Source organism: Sycon ciliatum, chromosome 9 (assembly GCF_964019385.1).
Source record: "Sycon ciliatum chromosome 9, ocSycCili1.1, whole genome shotgun sequence".
NCBI lineage: Eukaryota > Metazoa > Porifera > Calcarea > Leucosolenida > Sycettidae > Sycon > Sycon ciliatum.
In genome coordinates, this window is record NC_088651.1 from 10,331,114 (window position 1) to 10,350,937 (window position 19,824).

A 19,824-nucleotide genomic window follows, 5' to 3' on the forward strand; every position below is an offset into this window, starting at 1 on the left:
AAGACTACAACTGGTGAAATTTTAATTTTTGCCTTAACTTCCCCTTTAAGAAGGCTGACAGTTCGCTGCGCCTGGTGTGCAACTGGAGACCTCTGAACAACATTACCGTGAGGATGCAAGCCTGTCTGCCATCTCTTTGATACCATACGTGGAGCAAAATATTTTTCAAAGCTGGATCTAATGTCGGGTTATCACCAAGTCAAGAGTTAGAGAACAAGATATACCAAAGACCGCAATCAACACCCCGTTCGGCCAATACCAATTCCGTGTGATGGGGTTCGGCTTGACAAATGCACCAGCAACATTCATTGGCCTGATGAACAATGTCCTCCGTCCATTCCTACGGAACTGCGTCGTAGTCTTCCTGGACGACATTCTTGTGTTCAGCAGGACATGGACCGAGCATCTAAAGCATCTCGACAGTGTCCTGTCCGCACTGGAAGAAGCTCAACTGTATTGCAAGCGCGCCAAGTGCGAATTTGTAGCTCCGTCCATGAAGTTCCTTGGACACATCATCTCTGGAGAGACAATCGGTCGTGCTGATCCGGAGAAGCTGCAAGCTGTTGACCAGTGGTCACCACCACAGTCAGTTTCTGAAATCCGTCAATTCCTGGGTTTCGCCAATTATTTCAGGCGATTCATTAAGGAATATGCAACAATTGCACGGCCTTTGGAAACACTTACTTCAAAATACTGGAAAGCATTCCCGTTTTGTATGGAGCTCAGCACAGCAGAATGCTTTTGACATGCTGAAGCAAGCACTTGTATCTGCACCAGTTCTGCATTTTACTGATGTTGCACAACCGTTCAGTGTGGTGACGGATGCTAGCGATACAGCCATTGGTGATGTCTTACTTCAACAGGAAGATGGTGATTGGCTTCCAGTCGCCTACACCAGCAGACGACTACGCCCAGAAGAAGTAAACTACACAGCAATGGAAAGAGAAACGCTAGCTGTCGTCCACGCTTTGAGAGTATGGAAGCTGTATCTATTTGAACGGCTCAAAGTTATCACAGACAACCAAGGTGTGAAATATCTAGGCACCAAGATCAATGTGTCTAAAAGGGAAGCTAGGTGGATTGACTTCCTGGCAGACTTCAATTCCAGCATTGTCCACCGATCCGGCAAGGAGAACATCGCAGATGCATTGTCCCGGTCTATTGCCAGCGTCGAGGTAACCGTACGGCAAGAACAACAGTTCCAAGATCTGTTAGTAAACGGCTACGCAGCCGATAAGTTCTGCTGCACTAGTATCACCGGATTGAATGATCAGGACGAGCAGCTGCAGCAGCGTTACCACTGGGATGCCTCCAGCAAGCAGCTCTACTTGAAGCATGACCCTGAGTGGAGGCTTTGCATGCCGGCTGGACCACTGCGGAGAAAGTTGCTCAACCTATGTCATGACAGCGTGTCAGCGGGACACCCAAGGCATGACCGAACGTATGCGAGACTTGCTCGGAGGTACTATTGGCCCAGAATGGGAAGATTCGTCGCAAGGTATGTGAAGGCATGTCGAACATGCCAGCGTACAAAGGGAGACCGTTTTGAAACCAAGGGAGAATCGACTCCAGCCGTTGCCAGTACCACAAGTGCCATGGGAATGCATTGGCATGGATCTTATTACCGGCCTTCCAACTACACCGCAGGGTAATGATGCGATTCTGACTTTCATCGACCGGTTGACTAAGCAAGCCCATTTCGTTGCCACTAAGATTTCTATAGACGCACAGGGTGTGGCTGATCTGTACATGCGCAATGTCTATCGCCTACACGGTCTCAGTAAGTCCATTGTGAGCGACCGTGATCCTCGTTTCACTGCCGAGCTTTACCGTGATGTCTTCAAGCAGCTGGGAGTTCGCCTCTACTTTTCAACTGCCAATCACCCGCAGACTGATGGCGCAACGAAACGAGTGCATCGGACAATGGGTCAAATCTTACGTTCAGCAGTTAACCATCGGCAGACTAATTGGGAGGAACTTCTGCCGATGTGCGAGTTTGCTTACAGCAACATGGTTCAAGGATCTACAGGTGATACTCCATTCTATTTAAACTACGGCCAACATCCGTTATCTGCTGCAGACGCCCTTCTCCGGGCGGTGGTTTCAACTTGCCTTGAGGCGCAATCCTGGGTCAATCGCCAGAAGTCAGCACTGCAAGTAGCAAAGGACAGCATCCAGAATGCAATCCGAAGCCAAGAGTTCTACGCCAACCGGTCAAGACGAAACTCGAGCTTCAAGGTGGGGGGTGAAGTGATGGTCCACAGGGACTATAATTATAACCACGTCAGTATCACGAGATCAGCCTTGCGCTAAACTGAGACCACGCTGGTTCGGTCCATTTACAGTCAAGAAGGCATCTGGCTCGACTGTGCGGTTGGACCTCCCAAGAACATGTCGTGTCCATCCGGTGTTCAACACAGCTGCACTGAAATTGTTCGTTACTGATGAACTCAATCCTCAGTGACCATCTCCACCACCCATAATTGACCTTGATGGCAATGAGCGTTTCATTGTCGAAGAAGTAGTTTCTCATCGAATTCACCGCGGAAAGCAGCAGTACTTGGTAAAATGGAAGAGTTACGATGAGCCGGCATGGGAGCCTGTAACCTACTTGATGGATGAATCCCGATCACCAATCTTGCCCTTGAGGCAGTATCTTCAGAACTAAATTGAATGGGAGGGGAGTAGTGTGATAGTTCTCACCTTTACCTATCAATTTATTGAATGCATTTCACATCCCTCTCTCATGCAGACAGTGCACACTTCCTTGACACTTCGGTTCTTCTCACATTCTCATTGGTGTTCTCTCTATCACATTGTGATAAAACAAGGCTCTTCTCAGTTGAGAGGGCGTGTTACTTCCAAGCTACTAATGCAATGAATCTATTACACACACACACACACTCTCTCTCTCTCTCTCTCTCTCTTTCCTCAACCATTCTACCTCGCCTTCTCTTGTCTTTGTCGCACTAAATCACCCCCTTTTTTTAGGCTATGTTGCGCAAACTCACGTCAACGCTGAGACCATAGGTCGGTGTTGTGGGCTTGCCTCACCAGCACAGGCTTGCTTTGCAGGCCCTACTCTCCCTGCTGTTTTGTTATTGTATGCTTTGTTGTCTTCTCCCCTTCTGACGAGTAGGTTGTGTACTTATTAAAAAAAAGAAGAAAAAAAGTAAGACAAGTGTATGGTTCGTCCAGGCAGCAACCGAGATTGTGTGCTCCCAGCTAGCCCGTAAATCCTAAGGCTTGAAGATCTCAAACTACAAGTACAAAGCTTTAACTTAATGATAGCTACTTGTGTAATTATCTACCCGAGCCCCACGCCGCACCATAATGGCATACAACTAAAATGAAAACAAGTAACGACTAGCAGCTTCGAGTAGAGTAGCGTACTTTCGTTAGAAGTAGGCAAACAAACAAAAAAGAGGCAAAGTACCGCTGGATCATGGGGCGGAGCGTGTAATGAGGTCGCGCCATGCATGCCAGAGTGTCAACAGCCAACCCAGGCCAGTCAGGATGGATAGCCAAGGAAAAATTTATTAGGCATGTTGAGTCAGACGATGCATTGACCTGAGCTGAGTGAGCGGCTCTGAACTGAAGCAACAGGCCAACATGGCAACAGCTTACTTCAACTTTGTTCAAGCGCCCGCATAAGACACAGCACGTGTGCTAGTAACAGTACTATAAGTATAACCAGATAACCAGCGGCGGATCCAGCGATCTCTAGAGTAGAGGGGGGTTCCAGTTACTGGAACCCCCCGGAATCCAGTATAGTCAAAAGACTCAAAACTGAATGCAAGTACAGTCGTCCCTCTCTAATCCGGCACTTGTTTATCCAGCACCCTTGCAAACCAGCACACTTTCTGGCAAAATGGATTTTTTCAGTTCATTTTCTACGCTTTAATCTGGCACTTGAATTCCGCCTCCAGCAGCGATTTTCTGCAACAAATCACTCAAACTGTACATAATTCGATTTTCTAATCCAGCAGTTGTACATCGCAGACTGTCAGGGACCATTGTAACATACACAACACATGCAACATACACTTGGGAATATCCCATGCCAGTACATAGGATATTCCTAAGTGTATAACTAAGTCTTATAGACATGCATTCCACAAAGTACTTGTTCTCTGTCCACCCTGCACTCACTCGTTGCGCACACATCCGCACACTCACTCATACGTGTACACCACTATTGAACACGTGAACACTGCCAGTGGGGGCCACCACAGCACAAAGACGAGGCAACTGTGCCGACTCTGCACTGGCAAAGCAGTCAACAGTGTGCGGGCCCCACAAACCGTCTATCTCGTCGAATACCTCAGACGACAATTTCCAGTCATCAGTATCCACTACCTTGGATAAAAAATCTGCCAGAACATTCTCCTCCCTTGGAACCCATTCTGGCACAAGTCGAATGCAATTTTGCCGGCAAAACCTGAAAATCCGACATGCAATCTCCTGCAGTTCTGGAACTTTGCTGCCCACCTGCAGAATACGAGCTGCCGCCTGATTATCCGTCCGGTGCCTACATTCCTTGCCTGCCAATTCTTGGACCACCGATTGCAGCACCAACTCGGTAGCCCTCAATTCCCTCCACGTAGAACTCTTCTGAGCCTCTAACACCTCTTCTGGCCAATTCCCTCTTGCAATCGTTTCCCCGCAGGACACCGCAAAACCTCCCCAGGCTACATCGCTAGCATCTGACCACGTGTCTACAACTGCTGTTATCTTGGGATCACCCACAACCAATCTTCCATGAAACTCATTGAAACAATACCACCAGAAGCTCACTTCTGCATAAGCCTCATCAGACCACTCCTGTCTATGAAACCAGCTTCTCCTCCTGAGAATCATGTCATACAATGCCCTGGTTCTCAACCTTGCAACTGGCCCAATGGCGAAAGACATTGAAATGATGAACCCAGCCAGCCTAGCACACTCTTTGGCATTCGGTCTCCTCTTGCTATGCAAAACCCTCAAATGCTCCAAAAACCTCAGAACTCTTGCCTCCGCCACACTTACTCTCCCGTGAACCAGGTCCAACACAAAACCCAGAATGGTAGGCTTCTGAGAAGGCACAAGACACGATTTCTCCACATTGATCTTCCAACCCGCTCTTTCCAACGTTTCCGTGAGCACACCTGCTACCCTCACTGTCTCTTCCACAGTGCCCGCTCCTGCAGAGCCATCGTCAAAGTACATCATGCACTTAATGCCCTGAGCCCTCCAGTAACGAACCATCACACGTACCAGTTTGTTAAAAAGATACGGAGCAGTGGAGAGCCCAAACGGCAATGACTTGAAACAATAAAATTCACCTCCCCATGAGAAACCCTGCTTGCCCCAGCAGGTCACAAACCAGGAATTTGCAGACGACATTGCAATTGAAGCCTCGGGCAGTTGCGAACAAGTGTGCTCTTCTCTAAGCACAGCCATCACTGGCCTGTCGCAGTGGTTGGAGGACCGCGGGCTAATGCTGAACCAAAAGAAAACGCAAGCTCTGTTGATTACCCCAAGAGGCCCAGCCCCTGACACAGATAACATTCGAATTCGCTGTGGGAATGCAGCCCTTGCAGTTGTGGAACAAGCGCGGTACCTGGGCGTAATGGTAGATGGGCAGCTCTCCTGGGAGCCTCACGTCAATCACACAATCCAGCAGGTGCGGAAGTCAGTAGGTGCGCTGTGGCGGAGCCGCCGAAGCCTCACCCTGGCGTCAAAGATCCTGTTTTACAGGTCGATGATCCAGGGTAGGTTGTCGTGCGCTTCCAACGCCTTTTATCCGTCACTTCAAATTGGCAACATGGAGCCCCTCACACGTCTAACGAAGTGCGCTATCCGCGGCTTCTTCGGTCTGCCACCGTGGTCGCGCACGAGCCCGATCTTTGAACAGCTCCGCCTCACCACCCTGGAGGACATGTTTAACATTAAGCTCCTCATCTTTGTCCGTCGTTGTCTGTTCTCCCGAGCTAGCTCCCTCTTCACCAGCTTCTTCGTGAGAGTTACTGGTGACCGCACTCGGGGAGCAGCACATCACCTCGTTCGAGTACCATTTTGGCCCGGTCCTGCGGGTCGAGCGACCATGCAGTTCATCGGCGCAGTCCTGTGGAACCAGCTCCCGCCTGATCTCCGTTCCGAGCCCAGCCACCTTCAGTTCTGTGCCCTGCTAAAAGCGCATCATGGCTCCGTTTAAATGCTTTTCGGCTAGTGTGTTTCTGTGGTATAGCGGACTGAAGAATAGTAAACGTGTTTTGCAATATATGTATGAAGCTATTTTGTATATAGTATGTTCCCATTCCGTTTTTGCTTTGGTGTAGCCCTGAGGTTGATTGCTTATTTATTTCTACCCTTCCTCTCTCCATACTTCTGTCCCCCCCCCCTCTCTCTCATTCCTTCTGTCGTCCACATGTACCAAAGGAGGCGAAATCGCCTGTTTGTGGTGCGACGTTAAATAAACTTCTACAACAACAACAAACCCAAATATTTCCAATGGTCCCTTGCCATATCAACATGGTGATAACCACTCTTCAAATCGAATGTTACAACAAAGTCGTCTTTCTGAAAAAGCTTCACTGCCATCCTGATATCATCCAATTTAAACCTGAATTTTGCCAAACATTCATTCACTTGCCTCAAGTCTAAAATCAGTCTCAGCTTCCTAGCACCTTACACCACTCCCAGCGGGCTAACACAATTTAACTCAGATTCGTTTACTTTCATCGCACTCCCCCAGTCTACCAGCCCCTTCACTGCCTCATCAACAAATTGTACATGCTTCCAACAGCTTTTCTGATTCCTTAAAAAACCAGACGGAGGGTCTGTCACAAACGGCAACGCATAACCGACCTCCAAAATACTAATAATCCAAGATGAAGCTCCCATCTCCCTCCAAAACGGTATGCACCGCTTCAATCTCCCATGCATCACAGTTTCACCCTCTGCCCAGATTTCCCCTTCCCCTTCCCCTTCCGCACCATATCCGCTTTCAACCACAACATCTGAATAAGTTTGAACACTCTTTTCATCATCCTCATCCTCATCATCATCATCAACATGCACATCAAACTTATCTTGTTCATCGTGGCTGCTGTTGCTGTTGCATCGGGAATGACCTGGCAGGTGCTGGGCCTGGGGCAGGCTGCGTGCAGTCCCTCTGCACGTGCCCCTTCCCTCCGCACCGCCAACAGGCCAGCTCCTTGAACGGGGCGCCGAATCCGGGTGGCTTCGGTGCGGCCGGCATGGTCTGAGCTCGAGCAGCCGCTCCGAGCTCGACCCCGGCTGGGCGGCCTCCTGGAAAGGGCTTGCCACTGCTCCTCTTCCCCTCCTTGGCCTCCGCCCTGGCCCTCCTCATCCTCCTCATCCTCCGCTCATCGTCCGTATCGGACCCGCATTCCATTTTACCATCATAAATGTTTGCGGCCGACCACCCTTCGGCGTCCGCAAACAGCAATAACTTGACTCGCCGCTGGAGGACGCTCTCACCTTCCTCTATGTTTCTGGCGATGTCCTTCTCGCCTCGACGCTCCGCCTTCTGCCTTGCCTTGGCTAGAGGCTCCAACGCCTTACTTATCACGCAGAACTGCTCCTCGTGAGCCTTGGCCTTCCAACTTCTCTTTCTTGCCGCCGCCATCCTCTCGTCCTGTCTCTCCCTCTTCACCTGCTTACTTTCCTTGCTCCTCTTGCTCTTCTTGCTGTTTCTCCTCTTGCTACTTCTACTCCTGCCACTTCTCCTGCTCCTCTCTGACTCACTCTCACTCTCACTGTCACTCCTATCCTCTCTTTTCCTCTTACGACTAGACTTCTCCAACTTCCTCTCCAACGTCTCCAATCTCGCAGCCATCTCTCTCATCCTCCTACTCTCCTCAACATACCCTTCACTCTCACTACCACTACCACTCGGCGACATACTTCTCGACATTCTTCTCACAAACCAAAACTTTCAAATAATTAAATAATTCACAAACTCTCACTCAACTCTCCGCACAAAGACAAAAGAGGCCGACCCTGCACTCGTCACCTCCTTTTATCCCACACCGTGCTCCCTCGTACCCGTTCCCGGGTGGACAGAGAACACTACTTCTCTGCTAATTCTTATACTGTGACGTCAACCGCAGAGAAGTGACATGTTTGACACAGAAAATCCCTACGTTTTGACGTACGACACAAACATGTGTGATAACATGTGGGCCGGGTTGGAGGGCAGGATTTCATAATCCAGCACCTGTAACAGTGCAACTAACTTCAGTAGTCATTCTTGGAATAAGCAATGATCCTTGCCATAATGCATTCTTATATACATGAACAAGCAATGATGGACATAACACCTAACAGCAGCAGCGTGATAATAGCAGGTGATAAGTGTATCCTATTCCTAGTGTTAGTAGTAACAGTGAATCTGTTACACCATTCCCCCCTCTCAACTGTCAGAACAGTACCAATTCGAAGGAACAGTTATGGTAACTAATGATCATGCATGGATATGTGGAATGCATGGTAGCCGAAAACAACACTGATGAACTCAAGATCCAGTGCATGTCCTCTGCAAATAACGCCTGGCTGGCAGGGAAGCACTATCCTAATCATGCAGAATGCTACATTTCTATTGCAACACGTAGAAACTAGCAATACAACTGTGGCTGCCAATTAAATAGCAATTTTATGAAAAACGGTCCAGGTAGGTTTCCAGCGGAATAATAGCGTTTCCTGCTTCATCCATCAAGTATTCCTCCGGCTCCCAGGTGGCATCTCGGTAGCCCTTCCATTTCACTAGGTACTGCGTGCGCCGTCCTCTCTTCTTGTGCGACAACACCTTTTCGACAATGTACCGCGTATGGCCATCCGCATCGGTTAGGGGTGGAGGTGCCGGCTGAGTACGGCCCGGTATCTCATTGCCATGGTACAGCTTGAGGGCAGCAATATTGAACACTGGATGGGCCCGAATGATTCTTGGAAGAGCTAATCTGTACGCATTCGGGGCCACTTTCTTCTGCACCTTGAACGGCCCATACCACTTGAGCCTTAATTTGTGTGAAGGCCTGTCTCGTTCCTCGGGCGTCAGCAGGAAGTCCCTGAAGACCAACACCTCATCCCCCTCCTTCAGGGCGTCCTCCACCCGTCCTCGATCCGCATACAATGATTGCCGGGCCTGCGCCGCCACGATGGCATCCTGTGCCTCACGTAGTGCCTCTACGCGGCCATCCAGCCATGACAGCGGACCATTTGTGTCCATGCCAGCTCCAGCTTTCTGCTTCGTCAATAAGCTCGAGGGAGTAACTGGATGGCATCCATGGTTGAGGAAAAATGGCGTGTTACCTGTTGACGCTTGATCGGCATTGTTGATCGCAAACTCACATAGCGATAGGAGTTCATCCCAATTGTTTTGCCTATGGTTGACGAAAGCTCTTAGCGTATCCTCAATGACACGGTTCACACGCTCAGTCATGCCATCGGTCTGCGGGTGGTTGGCCGTGCTCATTTTTAGCTCCACGCCAAGAATACTGAAAACCTCCGTGAAGAACGCCGACGTGAATCGCGGATCTCGATCACAAACTATCGTTTTGCTCAAGCCATGGGCAGCAAACACATGATCCACGTACAATCGGGCTGCCTCCTTAGAGTCAACATGAACAGTTGTCGGGATCAGGTGCACATACTTCGTCAGACGGTCCACAAAGGTTAGAATGGCGCTATGTCCTCGGCAGGTCAGCGGCAGTGCCATGATGAAATCCATGCTGATGTCTGTTCAGGGCTGTTCGGGGACTGGAAGGGACTGCAACAGTCCTGCCTTGGTCTGGCTACCCTTTACGCGTTGGCACCGGTCGCAAGATTTAACGAAGTCCTTCACAGTACTTCTCATGCCTGGCCAATAGAAGTATCTGCTCAGCTTCAGGTAGGTCCTGTCTCTCCCCGGATGGCCGGCCGTCAGGCAATCATGATTCTGTTTGAGCAGTTGCAGCCGTACCGGACCGCGAGGAATGCAGAGGCGAGCATCGCCCGATGTTACTAGGTACAGCCGCCGGTCCACACTGTTCCAGACGTATCGCTCATGCATGGCGTCTTCGCTGCAAGCCATCAAGCGCTTGATTACTGGCGAAAGCTCTGGGTCACTATCATACCCTGCTGAGATCTGATTCGCAATTCCTTGATTCACATCCAGAGAGAACTCGATTCCATTCAGTTCCAAGTCTGGTCGACGTGACAACGGGTCTGCTATGTTACACTTCCCTGGCTTGTGATGTACCGTGTAGTCATAGTCGGCCAGGAATTCAATCCATCGAGCCTCTCTCTTGGTTAAGTTTGGTTTGGTCCTGAGGTAGACAACTCCCATGTTGTCGGTGTAGAGTTGAAAGTGGCGAAATAGGTAGACTCGCCAGCACTGCAGGGCGTACACTGCAGCCAAAGTTACTCGCTCGGCGGCCGTGTAATTCCGTTCGGCAGAAGACAGCTTTCGGCTCACGTAAGCCACAGGATGCCAGGACTGGTCCTCTGCTTGCTGCGTTAAGACCCCTGCCACAGCAAAGTCACTTGCGTCAGTCTCAACGCGGAAATCCTGACTGACGTTTGCTAGTCGCAACACTGGTGCATCCAGCAGAGCAGACTTCAATCGCTCAAATGCCTCCTGTCGAGTCTGATTCCACTCGAAGCGCACATGTTTCCCTGTCAGTTCCTCCAGGGGTTTGGAGATGGCCGAGAAATGGTTAATGAACCTTCGAAAGTAATTAGCGAATCCCAGAAACTGTCTTACGTGCGTGACCGTCGTCGGGACAGGCCAGTTATGCACGGCCTTGATCTTCTCTGGATCTGGAGAAATGCATTGGCCGTCTATCCGGTGCCCAAGAAACAGAACGTCTGTCCGGCCGAATTCACATTTAGACGGTTTGCAATATAGCTCATTCCTCCTGAGGGCGTTTAAGATGGTTCTGACATGATCGAGGTGCTCCTCCCATGATTTGCTGAATATGAGGATATCGTCTAGAAACACCACAACGAATTTACGCAGGTATGGCTGGAGGACACTGTTCATCAAGGTTTGGAATGTTGCCGGGGCATTTGTTAGGCCGAAACCCATCACTGTGAACTGAAAGTGACCGAATGGGGTATTTATTGCTGTCTTCGGAATATCTGTTTCTTCTATTCGAATCTGATTGTAACCGGACCTCAGATCTAGCTTGGTGAAATACGCACTGCCTTGGACGGTATCAAAGAGGTCGTCAATATTCGGTAGGCATGCCTTGTTCTTCATGGTTATGCGGTTTAGCTCACGCCAGTCGCATACCATTCGAAGTGTTCCATCCGCTTTCTTTACGAAGAACACAGGGGCTCCGTATGGGGATTTGCTGGGCTGGATGAATCCTCTACGGAGCAGCTCGGTGAGCTGAGCTTGAAGCTCATCCATCTCTGGTTTTGGTAAACGATATGCTGCACGAGATGGCGGTTTAGCTCCTTCTTCCGTTTTTATCTCGTGATCTGCGCCTCTTCTGGGTGGCAGCTTGTTTGGAAGCTCATCGGGAAAGACGTCCCCGAACTCCTTCAGCAGGTCCTTGAAATCCTTCTGATCCTCCCTACCCGGACTATCCACCGTCTGTGGCTCGTCCGGATCTGCTGTCACATACGCTAGGATTCCTTCTGCGCCACCTCTCATTGCATGCCTAGCCTGCTTCCCTGAGATGAGGAACGTCTCGATCGGAGGGTTGGATTTGTCCGTGCCATCACTTTCACTCGGTTGACAGATGATGGATCCACCCTCCAGCTTGATTTCATTGGTACGAAAATTGATCTGTGGGTTCGTCCGGGTCAGCCATGGTTTGCCGAGGATCACGTCATACCGCGTCATAGGGAATACTAGGAACTGTTGGTGCTCGCTAAAGTCGCCGACTACGGTCTTCAAGCTGTCCGTTTTCGTAATAGGCTGTGAGCGGACCGATCCATCAGCAAGTGTGACGTTCAGGACGTCGCTACCGGTTGTTGTGGAGATGTTGTGCTTCTTGACAAGGTCAGTTGAAATGAAGTCGTGGGTTGACCCAGAATCCAGTAGCATGGTAACGCGACGTCCATTTATCTTGCCCTGGACGCGCATTAGGTTTTGAAGTTTTATTTTACATCGCAAACCAAACGGGCATTGATGCCCAATATTATGATGGCGATAGAATAAAAAGTGTAGCTCGATAAAGCTTCACTTGCGAAAATGAGAAAACAGTCAAAAGGAAGTATTTGTACCGGTAATTACAAGTCAAGTTCGAACGAAGTAACAATCAGGGAGAAATAGGAAGATGAGGACCTATGCCAGAGGGAGGTGCTATTCGGCCATATTAACCGTAGAAAAACACTTTCAGCAATCTTTTAAACGGGGTTGGACGACGAGCGGACGTGAGTTCCTGTGGCAGGGTGTTCCAAAGCTTCACGGCGGAAACCAATGGTCGGCTGTCGCCAGATGTTCGCCGAGTTAGCGGAACAACGTATTTGCAATTGTCATTGCCACGGGTGTTACTGGGAGGTTGGAGGGCTACTCTATCTTTCAGAAGAGGGCTGATGCTGCTGGTGTGGACACGGTGCATAAGGAAACGGAGTTTGCATTTGGCACGTTCAATTACAGGGGTCAGGGAAAGGCGAGTGTATATAGGAGTGGTATGGGACGGGAAGGGCAGATTGGCTACGCAGCGAACACATCGCTTGTCGAGGACAGTGAGCTGGTGCCGCTGCTGAGCCGTGAGGGCAGAGAAGAACGCGTTTGATCCATAAAGCATGTCAGGAAGTATAAGGGCAGAATAGAAGAGGAGCGACTGGCGTTCAGATAGCGACGGGCGGATGGTTCTCAGGGTGGTTAGCTTCTGGGAAGTTTTACGTACTATGCTGGAGACCTGCGCGTCCCACCGAAGACAGGAATCGATCTGTAGGCCCAGAAAGCGAGCAGTGGTGGTCTGGGTGAGAGGCGTCCCGTTGCAGTTAACGTTGAGTTCCAGGGTACTACGGCGTGATGCCTCAATGGCTAAGACCTGCGTCTTGTCAGGGTTTAAAACCAGGCCTTTCCCGTGTAGGTAGTCAGCCAAGTTTGACACAGCAACTGATAAGACTTGATTTAGGGTTGCTACGGATCTGCTTGCGGTGTCGAGAAGGATGTCATCCGCAAACAGCTGGGAGTGTGCTGGGCTGGTGACGCTATGGACGTCCATGGTATATAGTGAAAACAGCAAAGGACCCAGTACACTACCCTGAGGGACTCCACACTCGCATGCAGTTAGGCCCGAGCACTGCCCACTCGCCAGAACTACTCTCTGTCGACGGTCCGTGAAGTAGCTCGCAAACCAACGCAAAACAGTCGAAGATACACCCAAAGCAAACAAATCTTGGATCATGAGCTGGTGCCGTACTTTATCGAATGCCTTGCTCATGTCCACTAGTACTGCGCCAGTATGTAGCTGGTGGTCTGCTGACGACAGATAGCGGTCCATGGCCAAGGTCAAGGCATCTTCCGTGGAGTGTTGTGGCCGGTACGCAAACTGATTGGCGGGCAAAAGTGAATGGGTTTGTAAGAAGTCACACAGGCGTTTGTGGACTATCTTCTCCAAGATCTTCGATGCTATTGGCAGCAAAGATATGGGACGGTAATTGCGAGATGCGTTCTTGTCACCAGACTTAAATAGGGGTCGAACATTTGCAATCTTCAGGGAGACGGGCACAATGCCAGACGAAAGGGATGCATTAATTAATATGGATAGCGACGGGGCGAGGGCTGCTGCACAATGCTTCAGGATGAATGCCGGAATACTGTCGCTGCCCTCAGCTTTACGAGCATCGAGTCTCACGAGAAAGGTGAATACCTCCTCAACACTAGTGGCCTGGAATTCCCGCAAAGGTTCCCGTGGTGACGGACCACAAGGTAAGGATAGCTGCACAGGTCTACTTGGATCGGAGACTACTCCACTGCACTGAATTGCTCGCTGAGTGCTGCTATACTGACAGAGGGTGGAGTGGGAGTTTTGGTCCGGCCGCTGAGCTCGTTTATTGTCTTCCAAGTGAGGCGCGCATTTGCCTGACTCCGTGTGAGAAGATTCTTGTAATACTGGGCCCTGAGGCGTCGGGACATTCGCTTAGCCTCGGCTCGTGCTGATGTGAATACAGTTCGTAGATCCATGTCAGTCGGCGAGGCTCGCCAGCGACGATGTGCTGCGTTGCGAAGTAGAATAGCGTCGTGGAGGGCAGGTAATTTCCAAGGACAGGGCGTGCGGGAGGAAGATTTAGGCCGATACGTTCGGACAGGAGCGTGCTCGTCCAAAACGGAAACAATCTTGTCAGTCCAAGAATACCACATGGCATCCACAGTCTGAGCGGTTGAAAAATTCTCCAGGTCACAATGATGCAAGTCATGAGCGAATCGGTTCATATCGATCCTTGCAAGGTTACGACCGCACTTGACAGCAGGAGGTTCCATAGTGCACTTGAAAGGTAGGTCAATTACGACCGCAAAGTGGTCGCTGATGGTACAAGGGAGAACCGTGCAGGAGGTTATCGCTCCATCCACAGCTAGGGCGAGATCCAGTGTTGTTCTGCTGCCGTGGGGGGCAATGCGGGTAGTGTCCTGCACCTTGTTGCTGATATTGAACTGGTCGCAGAAGCGATGTAAATTGTCGAGCTGAGGGGCTTGGCGCCGGCTTACGTCGACATTGAAGTCGCCCGTTAAAATCAGCGGGGACGATGGCATTGACGCCGCTGCTGTGTCAACTGCGTTGGACAAGTCCTGCCAAAATTGTACTGGCGTGCCTGGAGGTCGATACACTCCTCCTAGGAGAATCCGGTTTCGATGACTTCTGATCTCCAGTAGCAAAAGTTCTATGTTGATGTGGTCTCCCACCACTTGTGCTTGAAAGCGATTGTGGACATAGGCTGCTAGGCCACCTCCATGACCGGGACGATCCCTCCGGAAAAGTGCATGGTTAGGTATGCTGAGCAAGCTGTCTGCGGTAGAGCTAGATAGAAAGGTTTCCGCCAGTATCATGATATCAATGTTTTGAGATCGTATGAAATCCTCAACTTCATGCTTTTTATTAAGGTGGCACACATTGAGGAACCCTACTCTAAGATTAAGACTAAGGCCGTTGTTGCTGTTTGATAAAGGGGCTAAATTAGGGGTGTGTGGTCTAGGATGGAATGGAATTGCATTAGGGTTTAGTGGGGTGTCGGCATTCATGATGCGGCTGAAGCTGAAGCTATCTTGTCCAAGGCGAATCTCCACTCTCGTGCACGCACCTCCGCTGGCCAGAAGTCTTCCTGCAGGGCTTTGTCGATTTGATCTGCTGGGATCACGACATGTGCGTACGCCAGTCCGAAGTACCGGGATTCTGACACACTGCACTTCATGACTGGCAGGTCTTTTTTCTCGCACCAACCTACTATGGAATCAGCACTACATCCCATGTGGACATTGCCAAGGTGAATTGCGCGGCATTTTATCCGAGGGGCTCCACGAAAACTTGCAGGAGCTTTGGGTTTGTGCTGATAATACGAGGTGACAGTGGACTGGCCTGGCTTGTGTGCTACTTCACGGCTGGCAGTGGTAGTCTTATTTGCCAACGTGCGTGCAGGGTTTCGCGGTTTTCTCCGTTGAACGTCCTTCCACTCAGGTTCGACCGGTACGGGATCACATGTTGGTTCGCGTGGTGTACTCGTGTCAGTTGTAACCCCTGAGCTGCAAGCATTTAAATACGAGTTGCGTGTAGCAGGCCCTGAGTCAGATGTGCGTGGGTTGATCACTGATGTGGCCGTGGAGGACGTGGACTGGCCTGTTGGGGTACATGTACTCGTACGCAATTTCTGAACTTCCTCCCTGAGTGCCGCCACTTCGATTCTCAGGGAATTGTTGTCAACAACGTCGTGTTCGTTGTCGGCGGAAATGCTCCCTGTGCTGGCGGTTACTTCATTAGGCCGGCCAACAGTATCAGGTGACGAATGCTTGACAGGCGAGGCTTGAATTTCGGTCTCCTCGAGGCGTGGTTCCTCATTTGCTAAGGGGCTGAATTTGTCCTGAACTTTGATTCGTGGCCTATTCCTGGGTGCTCTCGTGTTCGCCAGTAGTCGCACTCCCTTCCTTACTGGCGTCCATCGTTTAAAGAAGGCTTGCTTGTGGCGTTCCTCCCTCCTTCTGGACAGAATCTGGCAATATGGCCGGGTTTCCTGCAGGTGAAACACAGCCTTGAACGACCCTCTGGCTCCCTGGTTTCTCTCCCACCGGATGGTGTTGGTTGGCTTGACCAGGGTCCAGGCTGGCGCCTCTGATGCCCTGGTGCGCGCACTGCCTTGGCGTAGCTTGCTTGGGCTAGCCGCATCGACTGGTCTGCTGAGACCGCAGCTCGTATGGCTTGGGCCAAATGTTGCGGATGCTCCCTAAGTACCTCACCGCTTAGGCCCTGAGCCAGCCCACGCGTGAACAAGATAGCTCTGGAGTGGTCATGAAGCTCGGGAACTTGTAAGCTAAGCCGCGAAAATTTGTTGATGTATTCGTCAAGAGTCTCATCTTGGTGAAGAGCGAATAACTCGATGCGCGCCTGTTCCCTGTCATAAACCGGGCCGTACACTTCACCCAGCTTGCTCTTCAGGTCTGGCCAGTCGGAAAACAGCGTGTTTGCCTCCTGAGAGGCGATAAACCAAAGACGAGCGTTGCCCTCCAGAAAACTCGCCGCGTAGCTCAAGCGCTCCTCCGCGTTGTCCAGCTGCAGGGACTTCATGGCGAGTTCGATGGCGAAGGCCCACTCCTTGAACTCTCTTGTATCTCCACGAAAAACAGGCGGAGACTTAACATGGCGCATGCGTGGCCTCTCTCCGCTGGGAGCTTGAGCACGTCTTGGCGTTTGATCTGATCCATCGCACTGACCGAGTGCGATAAGGTGATTCAGACGCTTCTGAATCTCGAATATACCGTAGGCGACTAATGCGGCCACTGCGCATAGCCCGAACATGACGAAAAAGAAAAACCATCCTCTTGCTACCAGTGTAACAGTCCAACTAACTTCAGTAGTCATTCTTGGAATAAGCAATGATCCTTGCCATAATGCATTCTTATATACATGAACAAGCAATGATGGACATAACACCTAACAGCAGCAGCGTGATAATAGCAGGTGATAAGTGTATCCTATTCCTAGTGTTAGTAGTAACAGTGAATCTGTTACAGCACCCTTGTTTATCCAGCAGAAAATGCCGTTGCAAAAGGTGCCGGATTAGAGAGGGACGACTGTAGCTCAGTCGGCCACATGTAGATCTACATGTACATGGACGCGCGTGCGCGTATGGTTGCCAGTGCAGTACTAGCAGTAGTACATAAGCTTACGAAATGTAGGGGGTTCCGCGGAACCCCTCCTGGATCCGCCCCTGATAACTAGTACAAGAGAGTGTAATGAGAACCAGCTGGTGGGTCGGCTCAGTTGAGAGTGTACTTCGTATGACTTATAGATCAAACTGAAGTTTGATTCTTCACACACTCCAGACACTCTGACGCAACCCGACCTTTTGCTACTTTTTCTTCTTCTTCTTTCATTGTATATCATGGTAAATGACTGTAACTGTTATTGTGGTTGATTATTTTAAAATATTTTTTACTTGGGTGGGGCTGCTGCGTGTACAGCTTTTTTGCTCTTTTGCCTTTCTGCATGGCCTGGCGCGATATGGCATGGACATGGTATCCGGGCCGTTGCAGTACATACTTTCAAATAACAAATGAGACACCAACAAAATTTAATAATGTACTAGTACTGTATTACTATTACTTCATACACGGCACGTGCTTGTTGCCAGGTGACGGCCAATGGGCGACCAGAATAAGCAGTCAAGATCAGTCGATCTTGACCGCTTAACCGGTCAAGAACTTCAGTCAGCCGGTACGCGGTCAAGATCTGGAGTCATACTGCATTGCGCCGCGCATGCGCATTTACCAGTTCTCGAAGTCCTTGACTTGGACAACATCAAAAATTTGGTCTCCCGTCTCCCAAATTATTTGCTCGCTACTGCCTTGGATGTCTGTAGGGAGACCAGAAACGTCAACGGACCTAGCAGCTGGTCCTGTTTCTCGCTGCGAAAAGCACACAAGGAAAGAAGACGTCCACAAGCCCTAGTAAGGCTGCAGGTTCTGAGCACTCACGTTTGAGCCTTACTCTGAGAAATATCATGGTCCTGCTCCAGCACGGAGCTGCTGAAACTCACAAGCTGAGTCCACCACGTCCCCATCCACCACCCTAGGCCCTATAGGTGTCTTGCTTTTATACCTTCAATGCCGGCTTCATGCCGGCTGAAACTAACAAGCTGAAGTAAACGAGTGACATGAGTCATGCTTTGCGTGTCTGTCTGTGAACATGTGACATAACTAGAGCAAAAATAGACTACTATAGTAACAGATGCTGTTGCAAAAGGTGCCGGATTAGAGAGGGACGACTGTAGCTCAGTCGGCCACATGTAGATCTACATGTACATGGACGCGCGTGCGCGTATGGTTGCCAGTGCAGTACTAGCAGTAGTACATAAGCTTACGAAATGTAGGGGGTTCCGCGGAACCCCTCCTGGATCCGCCCCTGATAACTAGTACAAGAGAGTGTAATGAGAACCAGCTGGTGGGTCGGCTCAGTTGAGAGTGTACTTCGTATGACTTCTAGATCAAACTGTGAAAGTTTGATTCTTCACACACTCCAGACACTCTGACGCAACCCGACCTTTTGCTACTTTTTCTTCTTCTTCTTTCATTGTATATCATGGTAAATGACTGTAACTGTTATTGTGGTTGATTATTTTAAAATATTTTTTACTTGGGTGGGGCTGCTGCGTGTACAGCTTTTTTGCTCTTTTGCCTTTCTGCATGGCCTGGCGCGATATGGCATGGACATGGTATCCGGGCCGTTGCAGTACATACTTTCAAATAACAAATGAGACACCAACAAAATTTAATAATGTACTAGTACTGTATTACTATTACTTCATACACGGCACGTGCTTGTTGCCAGGTGACGGCCAATGGGCGACCAGAATAAGCAGTCAAGATCAGTCGATCTTGACCGCTTAACCGGTCAAGAACTTCAGTCAGCCGGTACGCGGTCAAGATCTGGAGTCATACTGCATTGCGCCGCGCATGCGCATTTACCAGTTCTCGAAGTCCTTGACTTGGACAACATCAAAAATTTGGTCTCCCGTCTCCCAAATTATTTGCTCGCTACTGCCTTGGATGTCTGTAGGGAGACCAGAAACGCCAACGGACCTAGCAGCTGGTCCTGTTTCTCGCTGCGAAAAGCACACAAGGAAAGAAGACGTCCACAAGCCCTAGTAAGGCTGCAGGTTCTGAGCACTCACGTTTGAGCCTTACTCTGAGAAATATCATGGTCCTGCTCCAGCACGGAGCTGCTGAAACTCACAAGCTGAGTCCACCACGTCCCCATCCACCACCCTAGGCCCTACAGGTGTCTTGCTTTTATACCTTCAATGCCGGCTTCATGCCGGCTGAAACTAACAAGCTGAAGTAAACGAGTGACATGAGTCATGCTTTGCGTGTCTGTCTGTGAACATGTGACATAACTAGAGCAAAAATAGACTACTATAGTAACAGATGCTGTTGCAAAAGGTGCCGGACTAGAGAGGGACGACTGTCTGTAGCTCAGTCGGCCACATGTAGATCTACATGTACATGGACGCGCGTGCGCGTATGGTTGCCAGTGCAGTACTAGCAGTAGTACATAAGCTTACGAAATGTAGGGGGTTCCGCGGAACCCCTCCTGGATCCGCCCCTGATAACTAGTACAAGAGAGTGTAATGAGAACCAGCTGGTGGGTCGGCTCAGTTGAGAGTGTACTT

General features: G+C 50.1%; 1 protein-coding gene across 1 annotated transcript; it reads left to right on the top strand.

Annotated features, from left to right (window-relative positions):
- Positions 1–271: 271 nt before the first annotated feature.
- On the top strand, positions 272–2,313 carry LOC135824249 (uncharacterized). The gene is made up of 3 exons (XM_065336978.1): positions 272–585; positions 812–1,498; positions 1,782–2,313. The coding sequence occupies exons 1-3, from the start codon at positions 272–274 to the stop codon at positions 2,311–2,313; spliced, it is 1,533 nt and encodes a 510-aa protein (XP_065193050.1).
- Positions 2,314–19,824: the final 17,511 nt, after the last annotated feature.

What these genes read in the sequence shown, in the direction of transcription:
- LOC135824249 (XM_065336978.1), top strand. Translation starts at nt 272, where the DNA reads ATGGGGTTCGGCTTGACAAATGCACCAGCAACATTCATTGGCCTGATG. An exon ending in GACCAGTGGTCACCACCACA is followed by an intron (nt 586 to 811) that starts GTCAGTTTCTGA and finishes ACAACCGTTCAG; the next exon opens with TGTGGTGACGGATGCTAGCG. An exon ending in ATGGGAAGATTCGTCGCAAG is followed by an intron (nt 1,499 to 1,781) that starts GTATGTGAAGGC and finishes ACACGGTCTCAG; the next exon opens with TAAGTCCATTGTGAGCGACC.